A 19114-nucleotide genomic window follows, 5' to 3' on the forward strand; every position below is an offset into this window, starting at 1 on the left:
AATTTTACATTTCTCAGTTGTAGTTCATTTGTCATTGAACTAATAAAAATTTTTGTTTTTTGATTCAAACGACCGGCCGAAATTCCGAGTTTCCTTATAAATATTTGTGTATTTGTATACGATTACATATTGTTTTTGTATAAAATCATGTTTTAGTTTTTGCAAGCATTCAATTTAATGTTTTTCGCGTCAAAAAACTTTGGAAAACTTTAAATAGTCCTCTCGTTAAAAAGTCAATCAAAACTAATTTTACTTAGTTTCATAACTTTGATAAATTTTAATGTAACCTATGCACTAATATACCTATTTGGATTTTAATTTTCGCGTACATGATAATATCTGAGGTTTTGTTTATGTTATTAGTAAGTATATTAAAGTGGGTACATTAATGAAAATAGCTTATCATAATAATAAGATGATAATATTAATTTATGATTTATTACTGTACATTGGTTAGTTGATCTGGTTGATCTAATTTACCTACTCAATAATAATATTATGTGTTTAGTGGTCGTAACATATTTTACAGTCTCGTTTTGTTGTTGAAAAAAAAAACTAAATGAACAAAATAATCGTTATTCTAAAGTAATAATACTTAAGATTAATATTATTTGAAACCGTGCAAACGAATAGAATGCTTTCTTAAACAGACATACGTTAATTTTTTTTCTTTCTTTATCTGAAAATTCGTCTTGTGATCCTACAGCTATTGTGTGTTCAAAACTTAAAAAAAAATGAAAAAAACATATAAAGGCGAAAAAAGAGCAACGTTATGTCTGAGACGTCGCCAACGAAGCATCATCCTCGTTCTTCGCTTTCAAGGAGACACTATTACTTGGTATTATCGTGTCTCGTTTGTGTCATCATATTTAAATCTCAACCGTTCGGCGCGCGCGTACAACCTGCGGCACATATAATCGCATACATCCATGTAATATGCAAATCGTCTTCTTGCCGCGGCGAGAGAAAAATCTCCACTGTGCCGACAACCACCCTATTTATTTACTTATAAATATACTTATATCTCTTCTTATTCAAACCCACGATAATGGCGCCACAGCCCGCAGGTCGATTTGACTATGGCGAGCGGCAGGAAAGTCCTCCTACATCCTACTACTTCCGTTTTATGGACGATCAAGGCGTGTAAATGTTATTAATTTATTGTGTTGTTCATAGAGGTGGATTGATGATAAAGTATTTAGCGATACATGGACTGGAATCTTATCACTACAATATCGGTTATTGAAACCAATCGATTTGAAAAATTACCTGAACTTTTATTTTTAATATTTTTTAAATCAATATTTTGAAAAAAACTAAACGCATTTTATTGATTAATTATATTAGAAGCGGTTAAAATTTGTAACCAGAAATAGAAACATTTATTTTTCTGTGGCGTAAATGAGGACACCGTTATTGGCCCAGCGCGATCGAGAAAGGTATAAACTGTACAATATATCCGCGGGGGTGTACGCACGGGACGTTTGTGTGCGACTAGTCGGGACCGTAGAAGGCGAGACGTGAGGTCCTTTCGGTGTGATGAATGGCTCGTTAAAATAATAATGTGAGTGACGTCTCGCCGAGGGCCGCGGTAGAGCCGCTGTTCTGCCGCCGCCGGTCGAGCACACACAACGCATTAATCACATGGCAACGATTATTGTTTTACCACGGTGGCGGCGTGCGACGGGTCGTTTTCGGTTCGAATTGGGTAGTTTTGAAGTTATGCAAACGGTTCTTGTTTAATAAGTAAGTAATAATACACACCGCTAAAGGTCGTATGACGTGTATATAATTGCGGCTGTGGCAATTGATCACAGCGGATAGTTTGCACACGAGCATTCTTCTAGATTGCCGGCTATTATTATAATGTGTTACGACACTTTTCGTGTAGATTATTATAGGAAGTGTAGCTATTCGATATTGGACAAAGTTTAGAACGTTTTCTATCAGCGGACGCGAGAATAATTAGCGCGTGATGCGAACCAACACAAATATAAATTCAGTTGGCGGAATATATAGTTCAAAGTTTCGTATAATACTCATGGCGGATTTTGCATATACATTTAATACAACGGTAAATGATAATAATGCGATATTATTTATGCACTCTGCTCGAACGGGCGTAAATCTTCAACATGTATGATAGTAATAGATGCGTAATATACCCCGTAGACTACGTCATGTGTTGATAAATTTTCGTGTTGGATCGGATCGACCGATGACGCCGTTTCAAAATCCGGCTGAGGTATAAACCATAATTTCAAAACCGTGACACGTATATTACGTCTGTAATCCAGATAACAACTCTTCGACGTATTATATACAGAGAGATTCACCATTCATGCTCTTCTTATTTTTCTTCTTCGACAATACAGTTATTCATATTTAACTTTCTTGAGAATATTAGTAGTTCAATATCAACATTTATAATTTTTTTAATTTGTCAATGTATAATAAATAATAAATTCTATATTAAATCTATTTTATATCTCTGTAAAATTATTTTTAAGATCTATTATCCTTAATATAAATATTTTAATAACTGAAAAAATAAACAATTTTGAATTAAACGTACATTAAGATTAAAAATATATATATTTATTAAGTTTAATATACAGTAAAAATTGGGGTTCTCAACTAAAAACAGAAGTTTTTAAAATTCTTAAAAATTTTGTAATAGCAAAACATATTAGAATTAGAATAATTCATTATTAAAGGAAATAATTGAGGTATGCTTGCTTGGTGAATCATCCTGTATACCTAAATATATTTATGTAACTATATTGTCTAGATAGATGAGTATATTATAACATATATCTCACGAAAACGAAGCACGAGAAGTCGGTGACCATTTTGAAAAATGTAGGTTTCCCCGACGACGGCTTATATGGATTGCTGGTTACAATTGATGAGTTTCCGTAATGTCGGTAGTGTGCCATTTAATTTTTTGTTTTGGCAACTCTCGGTACTTTTATGACACGGCATATTCGCGTAAAAGACGAACAATTGATTATATCGAAGTTTTGGCTATCTTCCATACGATATTTAATAATGCCAGTTTATTTACAGGTCGAGTTAATCAAACTTTAAGCGTATAATTTTTTAATAAAGTGATATTTTAGGTAAAAAAAAAATATAGTTAAATATTTAATTTTATAGCACAAAATAATTGGTTTTATATCTTATAGTGAACACTAATGATTGCGAAATAGAACCACGTTCTAACGATTTCACTGGGTGCACACCTCTGTTAGCACAAAGCTTTCAAAATTGTAGTAAACGGTTAATAACTTGGATGTAACGAAATTTATTAAAGATACGTACTTTATGTCGTTTTGATTTTATGACATCTGTGCTCAAACCATCTCTAATTATCAAATGAAAATGTTTTAGTGTGCACAAGAACCTATCTTAACCAAAAATAATTTACCAAACCAAACGATTGACGCTACGAATACTTTATTAGAACCGAGCGCTGCAGTGGTATTATTTATAGTATATAAGTAATGACTTATGAAAAGTTGTGTTATATGGTCAGTGTAAGGAATATACTATACTATTTGAAGTTTCCCTCTCCCAAAGTGCATTAAATTATTACCAACTATGGTTTAGTGTTTTGAGGAGAGATAAATTCGATTTCAAAGTCCATTAATTTTGTATATATGCGTTATTTTGTCGAAAAACCTGTGTCATAAATCATTAATAATGAAATAGCGAATCGCAAATCAAAACCTCCGTATTGGTTTTCTAGTTCGTATAACTAAATCTCAAGTGTGAAATATCTCAGAAATTTACACAGAAGTGTTTTTATATAAAACAAAATTCACTACTAATTCTAATTTCTTTGAATTATTCTCATTTTCGACCTTATCTAGTATACATAATATTTTATTATAGTTTATAAACGGAATTTATTTACTTTTGAATAAAAAATTTAGTTTATAAATGGATTATAACTTGACAGCTTAAATGATTTGCTACAGTATAGTACACGAGAGGCTAAAAATTGATAATTAATAATTTATTATTATTACTAATACTATTCTTGAATATAATAAAAAAAAAGTTTCGTTAAGTTTCACAATTAAAGATTAAAACGTTAACATAATATCCGGGATGAATCTGTAGTATTCAACCCGCGGCTAATTATATCTCTGTTTGAGACCAGCAAACAAATTTTAAGCGTGTCATGTATATACTTTTAATCACTTAATACGTGTCATGTTTTAATTATAAATGCGGCCCATGAGATTTAAAAAATAAAAGGTGACCTAATGCCTAAGGTTGATGACCCTTGATCTAAACATTGATAATTTTTGTTATTTGAATGAAAAAGTAATATTTGTAATTTAAATAAAAAATTATCATTATTTGTAGTATTGTTAACTGCTACACTTTCGTATTCACTGAAAAATTCTAATTTTTATAACTTTTAACTGCAGTTTTGTCCAAAAGATATATGTTTGAAAAATCTGTGCATTTAATCGTCAACATGACTGTGTTCCAAATAATGTGGCGTATAGTTATTTTTTAACTGATTTGCTAATGTTAGACATTTAAAAATAATTTCCGACTGGGTGTAGTGCGAATGCGAACGGACTAGCTAAATTATCCTGAACTATAAATGAGATAACACACATTAGCATATGGATAAGTGATTTATTATTTTTGGTTTTTGTTTAAAGTGTATCTGGATTTTTGTACATTGTATACGTCAGAAACATGTGTACCTTAATGGTGCTTATGATGTATTACTGGTTTTTAGTAATTATTCATTAAACATTTTTAAGATATTGAGCAATCAATAATTAGATGCAAATTTGTTTATAACATAATAATACAGTTACACAGTAATAATATGTAACATTAACTATTAATTATCATTAACGCTAGTTCTTAATCAGCTAATTATTTTATGTATATTGTATAGATTTTTTATAATAGTCGATGTAAAAAAGTAAACCATAATATTGCTATAGTGATAAGACATACAATAATTTATAAAATATTTCATTATTTAAAAATGAATAATGTTTTTAGTTTCTTCAGCATTCTTATAAATCATAGGTTAATAGTATTTTTTATAATAAATGAAAAAGTGATTTTAAACTGTTGGATCACTTCATAAAAATTAAATAGGTAGCATTTTAAACACCATAAAGTTGTGTATCTGTGCAATACCTTTTTAGGCAAGTGTACTTACAATTTACCGAATTATTGATTTTGATTCGGATATACTACAATATCATAATTTTATTAATTATAATATGTGATAGGTATAGGCTTGATGTCTAGTTTGTTATACGTATATTATGGGTACATTATGTAAAATTAAAATAAGAGATTTACGTTATATAATTATGGTCCTAATACAAATGGAAGACTAACCAATTTAAAAATAATATAAAACAAAAAAAAAAATTTGCTCTGAATATAAAAAATAAAAATTCAATACTTTTACTTACATTCAATAAAATTAACGTAGACATTCGAGTACGACTTTTTAATCCTATGAATATAATTATATTATGTAAATAGTTGCAGAAATCGTTGTTTCGTTTTAAAAATTCAATATCGAAAAAAAATGTGTCATGACGATATCAAACTATATAACTGGAGTGTTATACAATATAGAAAACGACCCAAGTTTAAAATTGTACACGATCTGAACAAAGTGTTGTTAATAGTAGGGAGGAGGTAAATGAATTTCAGGGCTCGCGAGAAGTTATCCCGATTTGCAATTATGAAAATTGTTTGCAAACCGTCTTCAACTGGTCGTCGTTTGACTAGGACTCGATTGTTTGAGGAGGACTCGCACGTCAGGTACAATAACCATGCGGTCGGTCGTCAGTGTCGAAATATTCGCGGTCTCTCTGTCATCACGCTGAGCGAAAGATTTAGAGAGAGACGACGGATAGTGCGGCATCGGACTGTGGCGTTAGTCGGTCGGCATACACGATAAATTCGGGCCGCGGACCATAACAAATTGACCAGACAGAGGATACATAAATATATAGGTCAGGTGCACCCTTTATAAACCCATATGTATATATGTATGCATAAGAGGTAACCAACCAAGCCTTCTAGCCAACGATTGGAAAATCAAAGTACGAAACGTCTACGTGGTGCATTGGCTTATTGTTATACGTTAGGATGGGTTCAAAGGTCCGAGAATGATAATATATTACCTTCGCATGTACTCGCGATGGGCGCTACGTTTGTGTTTCAATAATAATCAGTATTTTTGGATTCCTTTATTTTTTCAATCGTGTTAGTAGTAAAAAATAAATTAAGGTGATACTTTCGGGTACATAGAAGCAAGACCGTGATATAAATAATTTCACTGAGATGGCCGCGTTAAACCAATTATTATTATTTTTGTCATACACTCCTTACCTTAAAAAAGCATATGATATAATGTTCAGTAAATTATAATATTGTGCATTGATCTAATTTATATATATATTAGATAGTATATTATTTTTGAAATTTACACTGGAAATGTACACTATTTTAATTTGTAAAAAAAAGTCGTATAAAAATATATAAAGGATATGGACGTATACCTCTTACCAATTTATTTAATACAAACTTAAAATGGTATGCTTTATAGTTCAATTTAAAAAACAAATTATTGTTATTCCATGTTAGTAAAACATTTATTATATAGTACGAATCAAATATTATTAAATTCTAAGTTTTGTCAGATATTATAACACTTAGAATTTATTTCTTTTTGTTTATAAGTTTTTCTTTGTAGGTAAAAAATAATGTTTATTCGTGGTAGGTTGTACACAATATCTAATTTTTTGATTACCTATACACACGAAAGTGGCACAAGAAAACGATTTTTTTTTATGTTCCGGCCGGATTTATAATACGTTTCTATAAGTAATCAAATGTTATACTTATTTCTTTTTAATGTGTTTTATAATTTAAGTTTTTGGTACACACATTATTTGAGTTTCAAACACAAGTACTATATTTCGTTTAGTGACACGATGATCACAGACTGAAACTTATGTTAATATTCGTATGATATAATAATTTTTGAACTTTGTTTGATTTAGTTCTTGCAAAGAAAACCGTTGAAAAACTAGAGCTTATGAATATGTTATTAAAATAGTAATTTATACTTTTCAAATAAATGATTGAAACACAAAAACTCATTTGAATGATTATTAAAATTTTAATTTGTCTTAAAAAATAGAATTGTCTTACTTCATATTATATACACACCAATGTTATACTTATACTGGTGGTGAATATAGGATTTTTTGGGGGAGGAAATATAACTAAAATTTTCGATTCAAAAGTCTCAACATTTCACTGATAGAGTGATAAATGGAAAAACACAAACTATAACCATATACAAATAAGTTAAAAAGGGGGTGAAGGGGAGACATATGTCTACCTTATCTCCCCTCGTAAATACATCACCGATTCATACAATTACTTTAGTTTGTATAGTAGTATTATACTAAAAAATAAAAATAAAATCTATACAGACAACATACGAGTATTTGACGTTAGAAAGTAGTTTTTTAAAAATTAAGCTATACCATTATTTACCCTTGTATTTTAATTTTAAATAGTTTGATTAATTAGTACCACATTGAATGTATCTAGGATATGAATCTATTTTTTTTTGTCGAAGATATTTTTCTTTATATTAACAAGAATCGAGATACAAACAATTTGATTTGTCTTGTATAATTTTATCAAACCATAAAAATATTCTCGGGCTATACGAACGGGATTTCTATCATATTGCTATGCGTATGATAAACTGTAACAATAACGACCTTAAATGGGAGTGCAGTGAGCCTTTTATAGCACAAGATTTATTGTGATACAATAATAACTACCTATTTATTTAAGAACGATATATTATCATGTCGAAATCGATAACATTTGAGGTTAATACGCCAAATGATTTTTAAATTTTTCTCGATAACTTTTCATCATTAATAATTTGTTCGTTTACAATGAGAAATCGATAGAAAAGCGTTTATTAAGCACCATCGCATATCACAATAAATTGTTTTGAACACATACATTTTTTTTTTGAGACGATTCAACCAAATCTTTATGATTTATAACGTTATATACGTTTTTTGTTTTGAGCTGCTGTCGCGTATATATTCTAGATTTTTTAGAGAACAATCCGTTATCAGTTTTTGTTTTCTGATACTCTAAATAAAATGTGAATTTTCTTACAAAACTGTAACATCCCAGGACGTATTAAAGAGAAGTGTCTGGATTATCGCCCCTTCCCTCCGTTTAAAAATATTAAATTATTTTAAATACTCAAATACTTCCCTTTTACTTACTAAGTAAGTAAATCTTCACTATGTACATAAATTTGCTAGGTTTTTACCTGTATAAAACATGGTTATTATTAGAGACAGAATTTTTATGGTTTTATATATTTTTACTGAGAGTATACAGATCTAATTGGATAAGCTTTCCGACTGTTCATTTTTTTATGAACTTATATACAACATTTTTTTATCGCATAAAAATGCATATTTAAAGGTTCAAGAATATTTTATGCAAAGTAATATGTTTTAAGAATATATTGTTATATTGAGATTTAATTTAAATATTTTATAAAAATAAAAATGTAATGGTTAATAAAAAAATACAAAAATATTTTTGACCTCTGTCAGTTTCTAATCTTACATAAAATTAGATTTTATTTTCATTAATTAAAACATTTTTATTATTATTTGAATTCATAAATCTGAATTTTAGGTATGTAACTGTGAACTGTAGTATGCAATCACACATGTGACATGTAAAATATAACTAATCGATATACTCCAATATATTATAATCATAATATAGATCAAATATGAATGTTTGAATAATTTTTAAAGATTAGTATTAATGTAATAATTTATTATTTTATAATTTGTATAAAATGTTACTTTTATTTGTTTTTTCGGTATTTAATTTATTTTTACAAAAATAAGAATATTTATGTTTATAAACAATTATTTTGATTAAATTATAAAAACGTTTTATCTTCAAGATTTTAGGCGTATATGGCATATAAATTCGGTCTCTAGTTATGATTTATCTGCTTGTTGTGAACTATACTTATAGATGGTCACCAAATAAAGATAAAAGTAATAAATGTTTATTGAATCCACCACCCTTATCAACAAAACTTTAGTTACACCAATGAATTGACTACTTTAAAATAATATTTTCAACCTGTCGTAATAACTAGTCAAATAACTTTCAATGACTATGCAAAAATTATTTGTATGGTTAATATTATTACAATCATAATCATCTTCATAATACTATCAGTAATTTTAATTATCATAATCATCAACAGTACATATAGCAATTTATGTTTGTTTGTGCAGGCATGTAATTAGTAATCGTAAAAACACACGTTTATTTTTAATCGGAACATATAGATTGATCGGATTCGTGCTTTCATAAATTGTGTACCCACAAAATAGGCAAAAATTTGTGTAAAAATATTGAGAATTAATAGAATTACTAACAAATACAAGGATAAAAACAAATTGACTTTTCAGAAAATTAAATGATTTTGTGTAGAATTAATGAGCATCACCGTTATCATGCACTATCTAATATCTATCTCTCTCAATATAATATATTGACCGATGGGAATACTAAAAAATAAAAATACTATTTAAAAAATTTCACAATTGGAATACAATCATTGTGGGATTTCACTATAATATATTAAGGACGATAATTTATCGTATAGTAATTATTTTATACTAAGTTGTCAATTGACGCTTAATAATCAAACGTCGCACAACAGTCGAGTTACCTACAGATCGAAGTGGCCGCCGCCGGGTCGTCGTGACGTCATGAGAGGATCGCATGCTGACTGGGCAGTTGAAAATAATTTCGTTTTTCTCGGCCCGCTGTCGTTATTAAAATAATTACAAAAAGATAATTTATATTATAATACCAGTGTTACGGGTGCCGGGCGGGCAAAACAACGTCGAGGGAAAGGAACACGAAATTATATGAAAGTATAATAATATAATATAGGTAATGTACTCCATTCGGCGGATGAAATTCAAAGTGTTGCGTGATACGTTGTACTTCCGTGACGGTTCCGTTATATGGAAATTATCATATTTACGTACGCACACACACACATGTATACATATACACAATGGTATTGCAAAGCAGGTTCGTAATAATAAACCTATTGTCGGGGTGGAGGTAATTTATTTGCGTCGAGTCAAAGACGCGAGTCCAACGCCATGGGCGCGGGCTTTTCGCGATCGACGACGCGCACACCGTAATAGATTGCTTAAAAGTAGAAAAAAATGTACGCTTTAATAAAGATTTGCGTTTAAAAAATACAGTAATGCACAATAAGATGCGTATTACAATAACTACGAACGAATAAGTTCTTTACTCTGGTCGTGAAACCACGTTTAATTGAGTTTTTAATTACTATGTATAGTACTATCGTCGGAAACGCGTTTACATAATTGTAAAATCGTTCGTGTAAAACAATTGGATATTTATGTGTTGACCTTTGATAAGTGAAATGTACCGTTAAACATTTTGTTCAGTTTTCACGTTAATGTTCGGGACGGAACTGTGTACTCACATCAGAGGGTGTAAATAGTAACACCAATTTTTGATTGGAAATGGAAAAAAAAAAGAAAATACTAATAGAGCGAAATTGTGTTGCACCGAAAAAAGTCGTTTCTATGGACGTGAATCGGTATGGTGATAAAATGTTTTATATACTTTATGTTATATGTATGATAGATATTGGGGAAAAAAAATCATGTATAAAATATTCTGAACTAAAATTTCAAAGTTAAAATATTAATGGGTATAAAATCTGTGACAGAAAGTATACGAATTAAAAAATAGATAATAAGTGACCAAAGGTTGGGGGCGTTGGATAAACAATGAATAAATAAAATATTTAAAGAGCTAATAGAAATTAAATCTATTTTTTCGTGAGATTTGTATCTGAGTAACAAAAAATATATTGTAATTGTTTTGAATGTAATAGAAAATGTAATATATTAGTAGTTTAGTACCGATCAAATAGTTTGAATGATATTCTGACACTTTTTACTAGTTATAAAATTAAATATTTTTTTTTAATTAAATTTATTTTTCATTATTATTTAATGTTAATATTATATAATTAACAATTGACAATCAGACTTAAATAATAGAACTATTATCATATATTTTTTTTTAATAAATTATTTAAAATTTTTGAACTTTGACCTTATTGATTCGTTGGCAATTTTAACATTGCATTTTTAACTGTTGGACATTTTGATTTTTTAGGATTATTTTTCACAGACATTAATTGGTGTTTCTATGTTAATACAATATTTTTGAAATACTAATAATACATATACATACATGTATATATATATATATATATACCTTCTGCAGTTTATTAGAATTAGATAATCACAATAACGATTATAATTATTTTTGGTTTACATAAACACAACAAAGTATTATTGTTTTCTTGTAAACCCTAAAAATTAAACTCAAAAACAATATATGAAATATATATATACATATATTAAACCAATAATTTATACGACTATGTTAAAAGGTAAATTATTGATTTCCATTATAAGTATTCAAATCGAAAGTTCTAAATCTAGATGATGTTGTAATGATTATTCAATATACGGCCGTATACAGGCAAGTATCGATTAAAACACATGAGTTAATTTTTGTATTACAGTCACATAACATCATAATATATTATATCTTATATATATTTTTTTAATAATCGATCTGATAGCAGCCGTGTCTTATACCGTCCGTTTATGTAGCATACGTGTTACGCGTTTAGTATTATTTGGACTTTTAAGCCGCACACCGTGTATTTTATTATCTAATTAAACACAGCGGAGGCGTTTGCATTTGAAATCGGTCTGCACTCTGCGAGTCTCATTTGAATAACGTACTTGTGCAAATAATAATAAACATTATTCATAGTTTTATTGTCCATCGTTTGATAGCGTCTAGTCGATATTAACGATCACGATAATCATCTTCGGTACGCGATGGCCGAAAAGAATTTTAATCATTTGCCGAACGGCATTGTCCCGCGCACACTTCGTTCGTTGCTGCTGCGGCTGCAGTCTCTACCTCGGACACCGAAAGACAAATGTACCGTGATTAGAACTCCTCCGGGACCAATTTTTCGAGGATTTCAAGTCGTTTATCACTGGTCACTAACATATTATATATGATATTGGCGTAGTGTTCGGGCGACTATTAGCACCGTGAAATGCGCCTTTTGCCGCGAGCTCAACTGTAGCAATGATTTATGTCGTTCGCAAGGCGCATCGAAATAGCTGAGGATCGGTAAGCGCTCTCGTCAGAAAAAACCCGACCGTTTTCGGTGGCGGAGGCGTTCGGTTAGAATGGTTAGATTCAGATCCAATTAATAATAATATCCGAATGGTAGGTATGACCATTGGTTATAAATACTTTGATTTGTATTGTGTGTTTTACGTGGCCGATGAAAAATAAAAGCCCTAAAGGCGTTTAGATGTACACTTTATTTTTACAACGTGCGATCTAAACGGAATGCAATAGGTATGGTATAGGTACGCATATGTCAGCCGGACCAATCATGGGTATAAACCGAATAAATAACGTGAAAATCAATAATAAGATACAAATATTTTTTTTATCAGTCACTTAACAAATCAAAATAATGAAAAGCTATTAAGTGATAATGATTTTAATCAGTTTCCCGTATAAATTGATCATAATACTTAATTGCTAGGTTATCATATTCTTGATATTAATGAAAAAACTTTTAATTGACTATAACATGTCGCTTATGAGTATACGAGTTAAAATACATTGATTTTTTTTAACTAAAAACGCTTCGTGTTAAATACGTGACATTTTCTTATAGGTACATTTTTTGACAAATAGCAAATTCCAAGAATAAATTTGAGTAATACATTAAAAAATTTAATTTAAAATCTTAAATATCAATATAATTAAAATAGAATTTATGTATTGAGAAAAATTATGTATTTATTGCCATTAACCAAACCAAAGTAAGTTTTATTAGTTATTATTATTTCGTAATAATGTTATACAATTTTATTAACATCTTTAAACAGATATTACATAAAGTACTTTATCAAATTAAAAATCAAACTATTTTTCATTTCATTTTTTTGCGTACTCTGTTGTGTTGAAAGATAAACCTTAGGTTAGGTACTATGAAATCACTGATATCAGTTTTACAATTTGTCATATTTATTATGTAGTAAAAATACAAAATATACTATTTTAATTTAATGATATTAATTTTTACAATGTTTTAACACATAATGTCTAAGATTTTTAGAACCATATATAGATAAATATTATCACAAAGAGTGGTAGCCACAGATTTTTTTCCTGTTTCTACTACATTGGGGCTTGATTTAAGTAACTTAATACCCGAGGAATAATAATATTTTTAAAATGGCTTAAATATAAAATGTCTGCATATAAATATATATTTTTTTTCTCGTAAATCTTGATATAATGTGTTGTCCCATTTGGTAAATGAAACCAAAGGAAAACATTTTCTATTTACCCATATAAGTCTTTAAAAGTACAATATTTAATAAACAAAAATAAAAGTAATACTAAAATTCCTATACTTTTTTTTAGGTATTATTATGCATATAAATATATACTTATTCATTATTACATATAAAACAAAGTAAGTAGGTAGAAAAAAAAATTGTATTAGCACTTTAAATCAGTGTGGCATTAACTTTTAATCATTTATATATCAAAGTAATATAAATTCTATAATGATTTAGATTACACTTTTTTTAAATTTATTTTTCTAAAAAGAGTTGAAAACATTAGCACCTTTTAAAAACAAATAATATATTTCTTCAAATAATAAATTATAATGTAGATATCTTGTACATAAATTCTAAATACATATAACAAAGTGGTCTTTTGATACGGTAGATTTATTGAATTCAAGAGAGTAATGAATGAGAAACAGCAACAAAACGTTTTTCTTTATGGGTATATTTGTTTTTCAGTAAAAATGATTCGTATCGAGCGTTGGATTTCTAGAATACAGTTATTTAATGTTAACATCGACTTACTTTTGTCACTTATATTTCCCGTCCCGGTTATTGTTTTTAATTAATAATTATAATTTTAATAGCTACATTTAATTCATTATATGGTTTCAAACCATAAAATTATTTACGCAATTCTTTTTAGTGTGTTATTTAGGTTTATTCATAAATAAATATAAATATAATATAATACTTGTATCATAAAGGGTATTTTTATCAATGAGATATTTATTGCGTATTACATTTTTGTTCGAATTAAGGAACAATATTGTTTCGATATACATTAAATTCAATAACTTTGTCAAACGAGTATTGTATAACTTTAAATTTAACGAATAGTGAATGAAATTTGTGCAAATTATTTATTTCAGGATCAATGGATTATTGTTGTTAAGTAGTAATATCTTTTATATAATCATATAATTAATGGAATTAAAGTCATTATTAGATTATTAAAATAATTATATTTTATTATAGGAGATAGTATTTTGCGCCAATTTTATTATTTGGTAATTTGCGCCACATCTAAAAATTAATTTCAGTAATTTACGCCGCGACAGAAAACGAAATAGAATATGTAATCTGCGCCACACTTTGACTTCAATTGTTGGAATTTAAGTATACTTATATACATTTATTTATAATTATAATATAGCTGAATTTTATACATTGAAATTATACTTTTTTAATTACTTTTAATAATTTTCTATCAATGTTTAACTATTAAAATGAACTTGATTAATCAATAATTAAAAATACAATATGTTAATCAGTAGAAATAATTTTTTTAGTTTTTTTATTCTTATATATATTTATTTATAGTTATTAGATGACTGATTTTGATAGGTTTTTTTAATAACAGGCATTGTAAGTACTTTATTTAATACTTTTTTAAATAATTTTCAAGAAATGTAGAACTATTAAAATTAACTTCGTTGATGAATGATTAAAAATACAATAATATATTATTTTGTAAAAAAAATTGTTTAATTATTCAAAAGCGGCGCAAATTATAATTTTTGAAGGTACAAAATGGTGCAGATTATATAATGTCCTTTTGAGTTTTATGTGGCGCAATCTACAACCTTAAAAAGTGGCGCAAATTACATAAATATTTTTTCTTCAAGTTGTTTTTGGCGCAAATTACATACGTCCGTGATTATTAATCGTTTGATAGTGTACGCCAAAGTTTTTATATTTGTAAATAAAATCCATATTTTATTCAAAATGACACAAAATGTTTGCAAATAAAATAGTTATTAAATACAATATTATTTTATAATGTTTATTACAAGTTTTATAATTTTAATTTCTGAAGGTTTTTCTTGTAACTCAATATTAAAATTAAAAAAAAAAACTTAAACTTGTTCTATAGTATTTTTTACTAATAATGTCGTATTGACTTTAATCACACAGAGCTTATAGGGATTCTTATAAAGTGTTAATTTATAGTAAAATAGATATCGTCGTAACTCATAAATGATTGAAATCACACACTACGTATATAGGTATGGGTATAGGTACCTATTATTAATTAGTAAACAATTTATCTCATTTGATCCATTAACTCAAATTCCAGTTATTACGAAGTGACTTACATTCCACGGGCGCCGTTATGTATCTCTTCGTCAAAGGTTCACAATTGATGAAATGTCATGGTTAGAAATGTTAATCGAAAAATGTATTGTTTTAATTTATACCAACGTATTTTAAGTATAGTAATAGTTTTTTAAAAATAAAAAATTATAATTTTCATTATTAAAAAAGTACACATTTACGATTTATCATAGGTATTTTTAGGTTTCAGAGTTTGGAATATTTATAAATATAACACTATTTGCATCAAATCGATTTTATGGATATTGGAAGTCTTTTCAAGTAGTTTTTATTAATTTTATTAATACCACACTAACCCGCATATTCCGATGGAAATTGACATATTTTTTTAAATAAGCTTTAAATTAAATTTGTACCTCGTATTATTTAACCTTTGACAGGCAAGGTTATAATCTTACAGAAAGAGATAAGGCTGGTCAAGGGTGGCCCAAGTTTTGTTTATTTCATATTTCACCTTAAAAATATTTTTACACAGGTATTATGTATCCTTAATACAAACATTTATGTACAAAAAGTGTATTACATTTATTTATAAACTTTTAAATTTTTGTAATAAAAAAAATTAAGAAACTATTTGTTATAAATAAAGAAGAAAAAAGGGTATATAGATGGGAGAGAACCGACTATCAATGATACTTTATGGTGAGGAGTAATTTAAAAATAGTTTTAGTCATGGGTGACCGGCCTTGCCTGTTGAGAGTCAATATTATTTCTTTATATTAAACATGACTTATTCTGCGGTGGAAATATATCCAAGATGATAGTTCTATTTTTATGTTTTGATATTTTGATACATGAAAACATTATAATGAAAATCGCAATATTACATGAATACAGCGTTTGAGTTTATTGTCCCAAGTTCTAATTTTTTAATATTTAAGATAAGACATAATCGAGTATGTTTTAATAGCTTGATGAAAAGTTAAGTTTTTGACGAGTTTTGAATTTGTCTTGCGTTGATGACCGTTGCAGCAATATAATAGCTTTTAAAATATTTTACCCATGAACGGTGTTTGCAATCACTATATAATTTATATTATCTATAAAATATTGTGTAATGCAGTGATAAAATTTATATTGCAGATGAATCGGAGACGGAAGTTATATACAGCTGGTGAATTATGATTTGACTTTAGACTGCTGTGCCAACGATGAAAGATGGAGTCGTTATGGATCCCGTCGTTCTGGAAGAGGCTCAGCAGCTCTTGTCGCCTGCTTCTTGGACCAAAGGTAACGGATTTTCAGTGTTTGCTTTGGTTCATTAATGATAAAATATATACACATGTATTATAATATACGTACGTATGTCCGACACGTAATGATCGCAATGCACATTTTGACACTGCACTTCAAACATCACCGTTTGACAGACAAACATGAGACTTATCGCAATAAATTGCATATAATTATATTCAATGGGTTCGGGTGGACGACATTTCGGTGACGAATTTTGTTTAATGGAAATACCTTGTATTCGCATCACGATTTAAATTATACAACAATCAAGCTCACTCTCGAACCGTCTCTCTTTCCTATTTTTATTTTTTAATTCACGGCTGGAAACATTTTCATTAAGTCTGATGCGCATTAGCTATTCGTCTTGGTGCCACTGTTAAGAACTGGAATATAAATTGTTTTACACTCACACGCATACTGCAATGCGACAAATCGTTTAGGCCGTCGGAACACGATAAAATGACATATTATCTTTATAAACAGTTTTGTTAAAATGCAAATGCAAAAAAATATAAACGATAATAATAACAATAAAAATGGAAACAATGCTTTTGTTCCTTCTGTTGCAGTCGTACTGTATCGTTTTTGTTTTTTTAGAATAATAAATTATATTCTGAAGAAAAATACATATATTTACCTTTTATGTTATAATTATTATTTTTTAACCTTTGTACACAGCGGTACACTAGACATGTTTGGTGTTTACTGTTCTTGACTATTTTTTTTTACCGGAGAATAGACTTGTGCTTTCGACAATTGATCCAAATTAAATTAGAGTCAATTAGGTTATATCAAGAAGAGGATGGTCCTCATCAGCTAGCGTTTTTTTTATTTTTAATAACTTTTTTAATTGAAAAATCCCGAGCAGTACGCAACAGTTATGCCGACAGGGGACATAATAGCTTTAAATTCATTCCATTTGTAGGACATTTGATTTATCAAAACTTTATTGAAATTTTAGAAGCTAAACCCCGTTTAAAATAAATTAACTATAAATTAATTTCAAAAACTAGTACTAAAGCTGTAAATATGTATTCATATTATTTTAGTGTCCCAATAAAAATAAGTTGATGGTAAAATATATATTAGAAAGGAGAAATACTTTACTAACATAAGCAGCATGTCTAGAAAGTTTTTTAAATCGTTATGTTAAACTTTCGTTGTCCCTAACAATATAAAATGCATAAATTTATTTTAAATGTTAATTAAAACAAAATCACATTTCATACTGATGAATAATCACATTTTTTCCGATCGTCATAGAATATTATCACTATGTCGGTCATAAATCACATATACTCACACGAATCGTTTTGTGCCGATCGATTCAGTTGCCGGAAGTGGTTTACAAAAACTCACACTGAGGTACTGCAGGCTGCAGCAGAGACGTATTCAAGACGTGTGATCGTAAAAATTAATATATATATATATATATATATATTTATTGGTATTATTAATATTATTGTTTAGATTTTCGTGATATTATACCTTCACGATACATTGTATGCTAGTCCATCCACAAGTGGCGCAAGCTGCAGTGGCGTAATTAGGAAAACACGGAAAAAGAATCATCAAATTAATGATTTTTTTTGATTTTTTTGTGATTAACACTTTCTTCATCCCCAAACAATAAACATAGTTAATTTTATTTAGCAACAACTAAACTACAAAAAATATACTAGTAGACTTTAACATGACTACAAAAAAACTAAATACTAAAAGCTTAGAAAAAACTATGCTTCTTTGTTTATGGTCTATCAAATATGCTTAATTTCTAATAATTCAGCAAATACAAGCTCTTTACTAACCATTAACAGTTAACTTTAAAATGTATAACGTACAACTATATATTGGTATAATGTAATAATGTATAATATTTTTACCATATATTTTAGAAGTTTTTGCCAATATTTTTAGTAAAATATGTAAAATATTATTATTTCTAATTTTAAACTAAAATCTTATGACCATTATTTAAAATAGAACTGTTTTATACAAATTTTAAAATATGGTATTAATTTAATATATTATATAACAATTAAAAAATTGAAAGACAGTTTTCTGGTTTTTATTTCCAGCTTTATTTGCTATACATTCTGAAATTCGTCAATACATTTATTCAATACAATAAAAATAGAATATTG

At 28.1% G+C, this 19114-nt stretch overlaps 1 protein-coding gene across 2 annotated transcripts in view; it reads left to right on the forward strand.

Annotated features, from left to right (window-relative positions):
- The window catches only part of LOC113551068 (potassium voltage-gated channel subfamily KQT member 1), a 248930-nt gene that overhangs the window by 62163 nt on the left and 167653 nt on the right, over positions 1–19114 (forward strand). For both annotated transcript variants that reach the window (XM_026953097.1, XM_026953098.1), the window contains exon 3: positions 16818–16964. In XM_026953097.1, the coding sequence (XP_026808898.1) occupies positions 16886–16964 (79 nt within the window). In that variant the 5' untranslated portion in view covers positions 16818–16885. The remainder of the gene's footprint in view (positions 1–16817; positions 16965–19114) is intronic.

The sequence above is a fragment of the Rhopalosiphum maidis genome, chromosome 2, assembly GCF_003676215.2.
Source record: "Rhopalosiphum maidis isolate BTI-1 chromosome 2, ASM367621v3, whole genome shotgun sequence".
Taxonomy (NCBI): Eukaryota; Metazoa; Arthropoda; class Insecta; order Hemiptera; family Aphididae; genus Rhopalosiphum; species Rhopalosiphum maidis.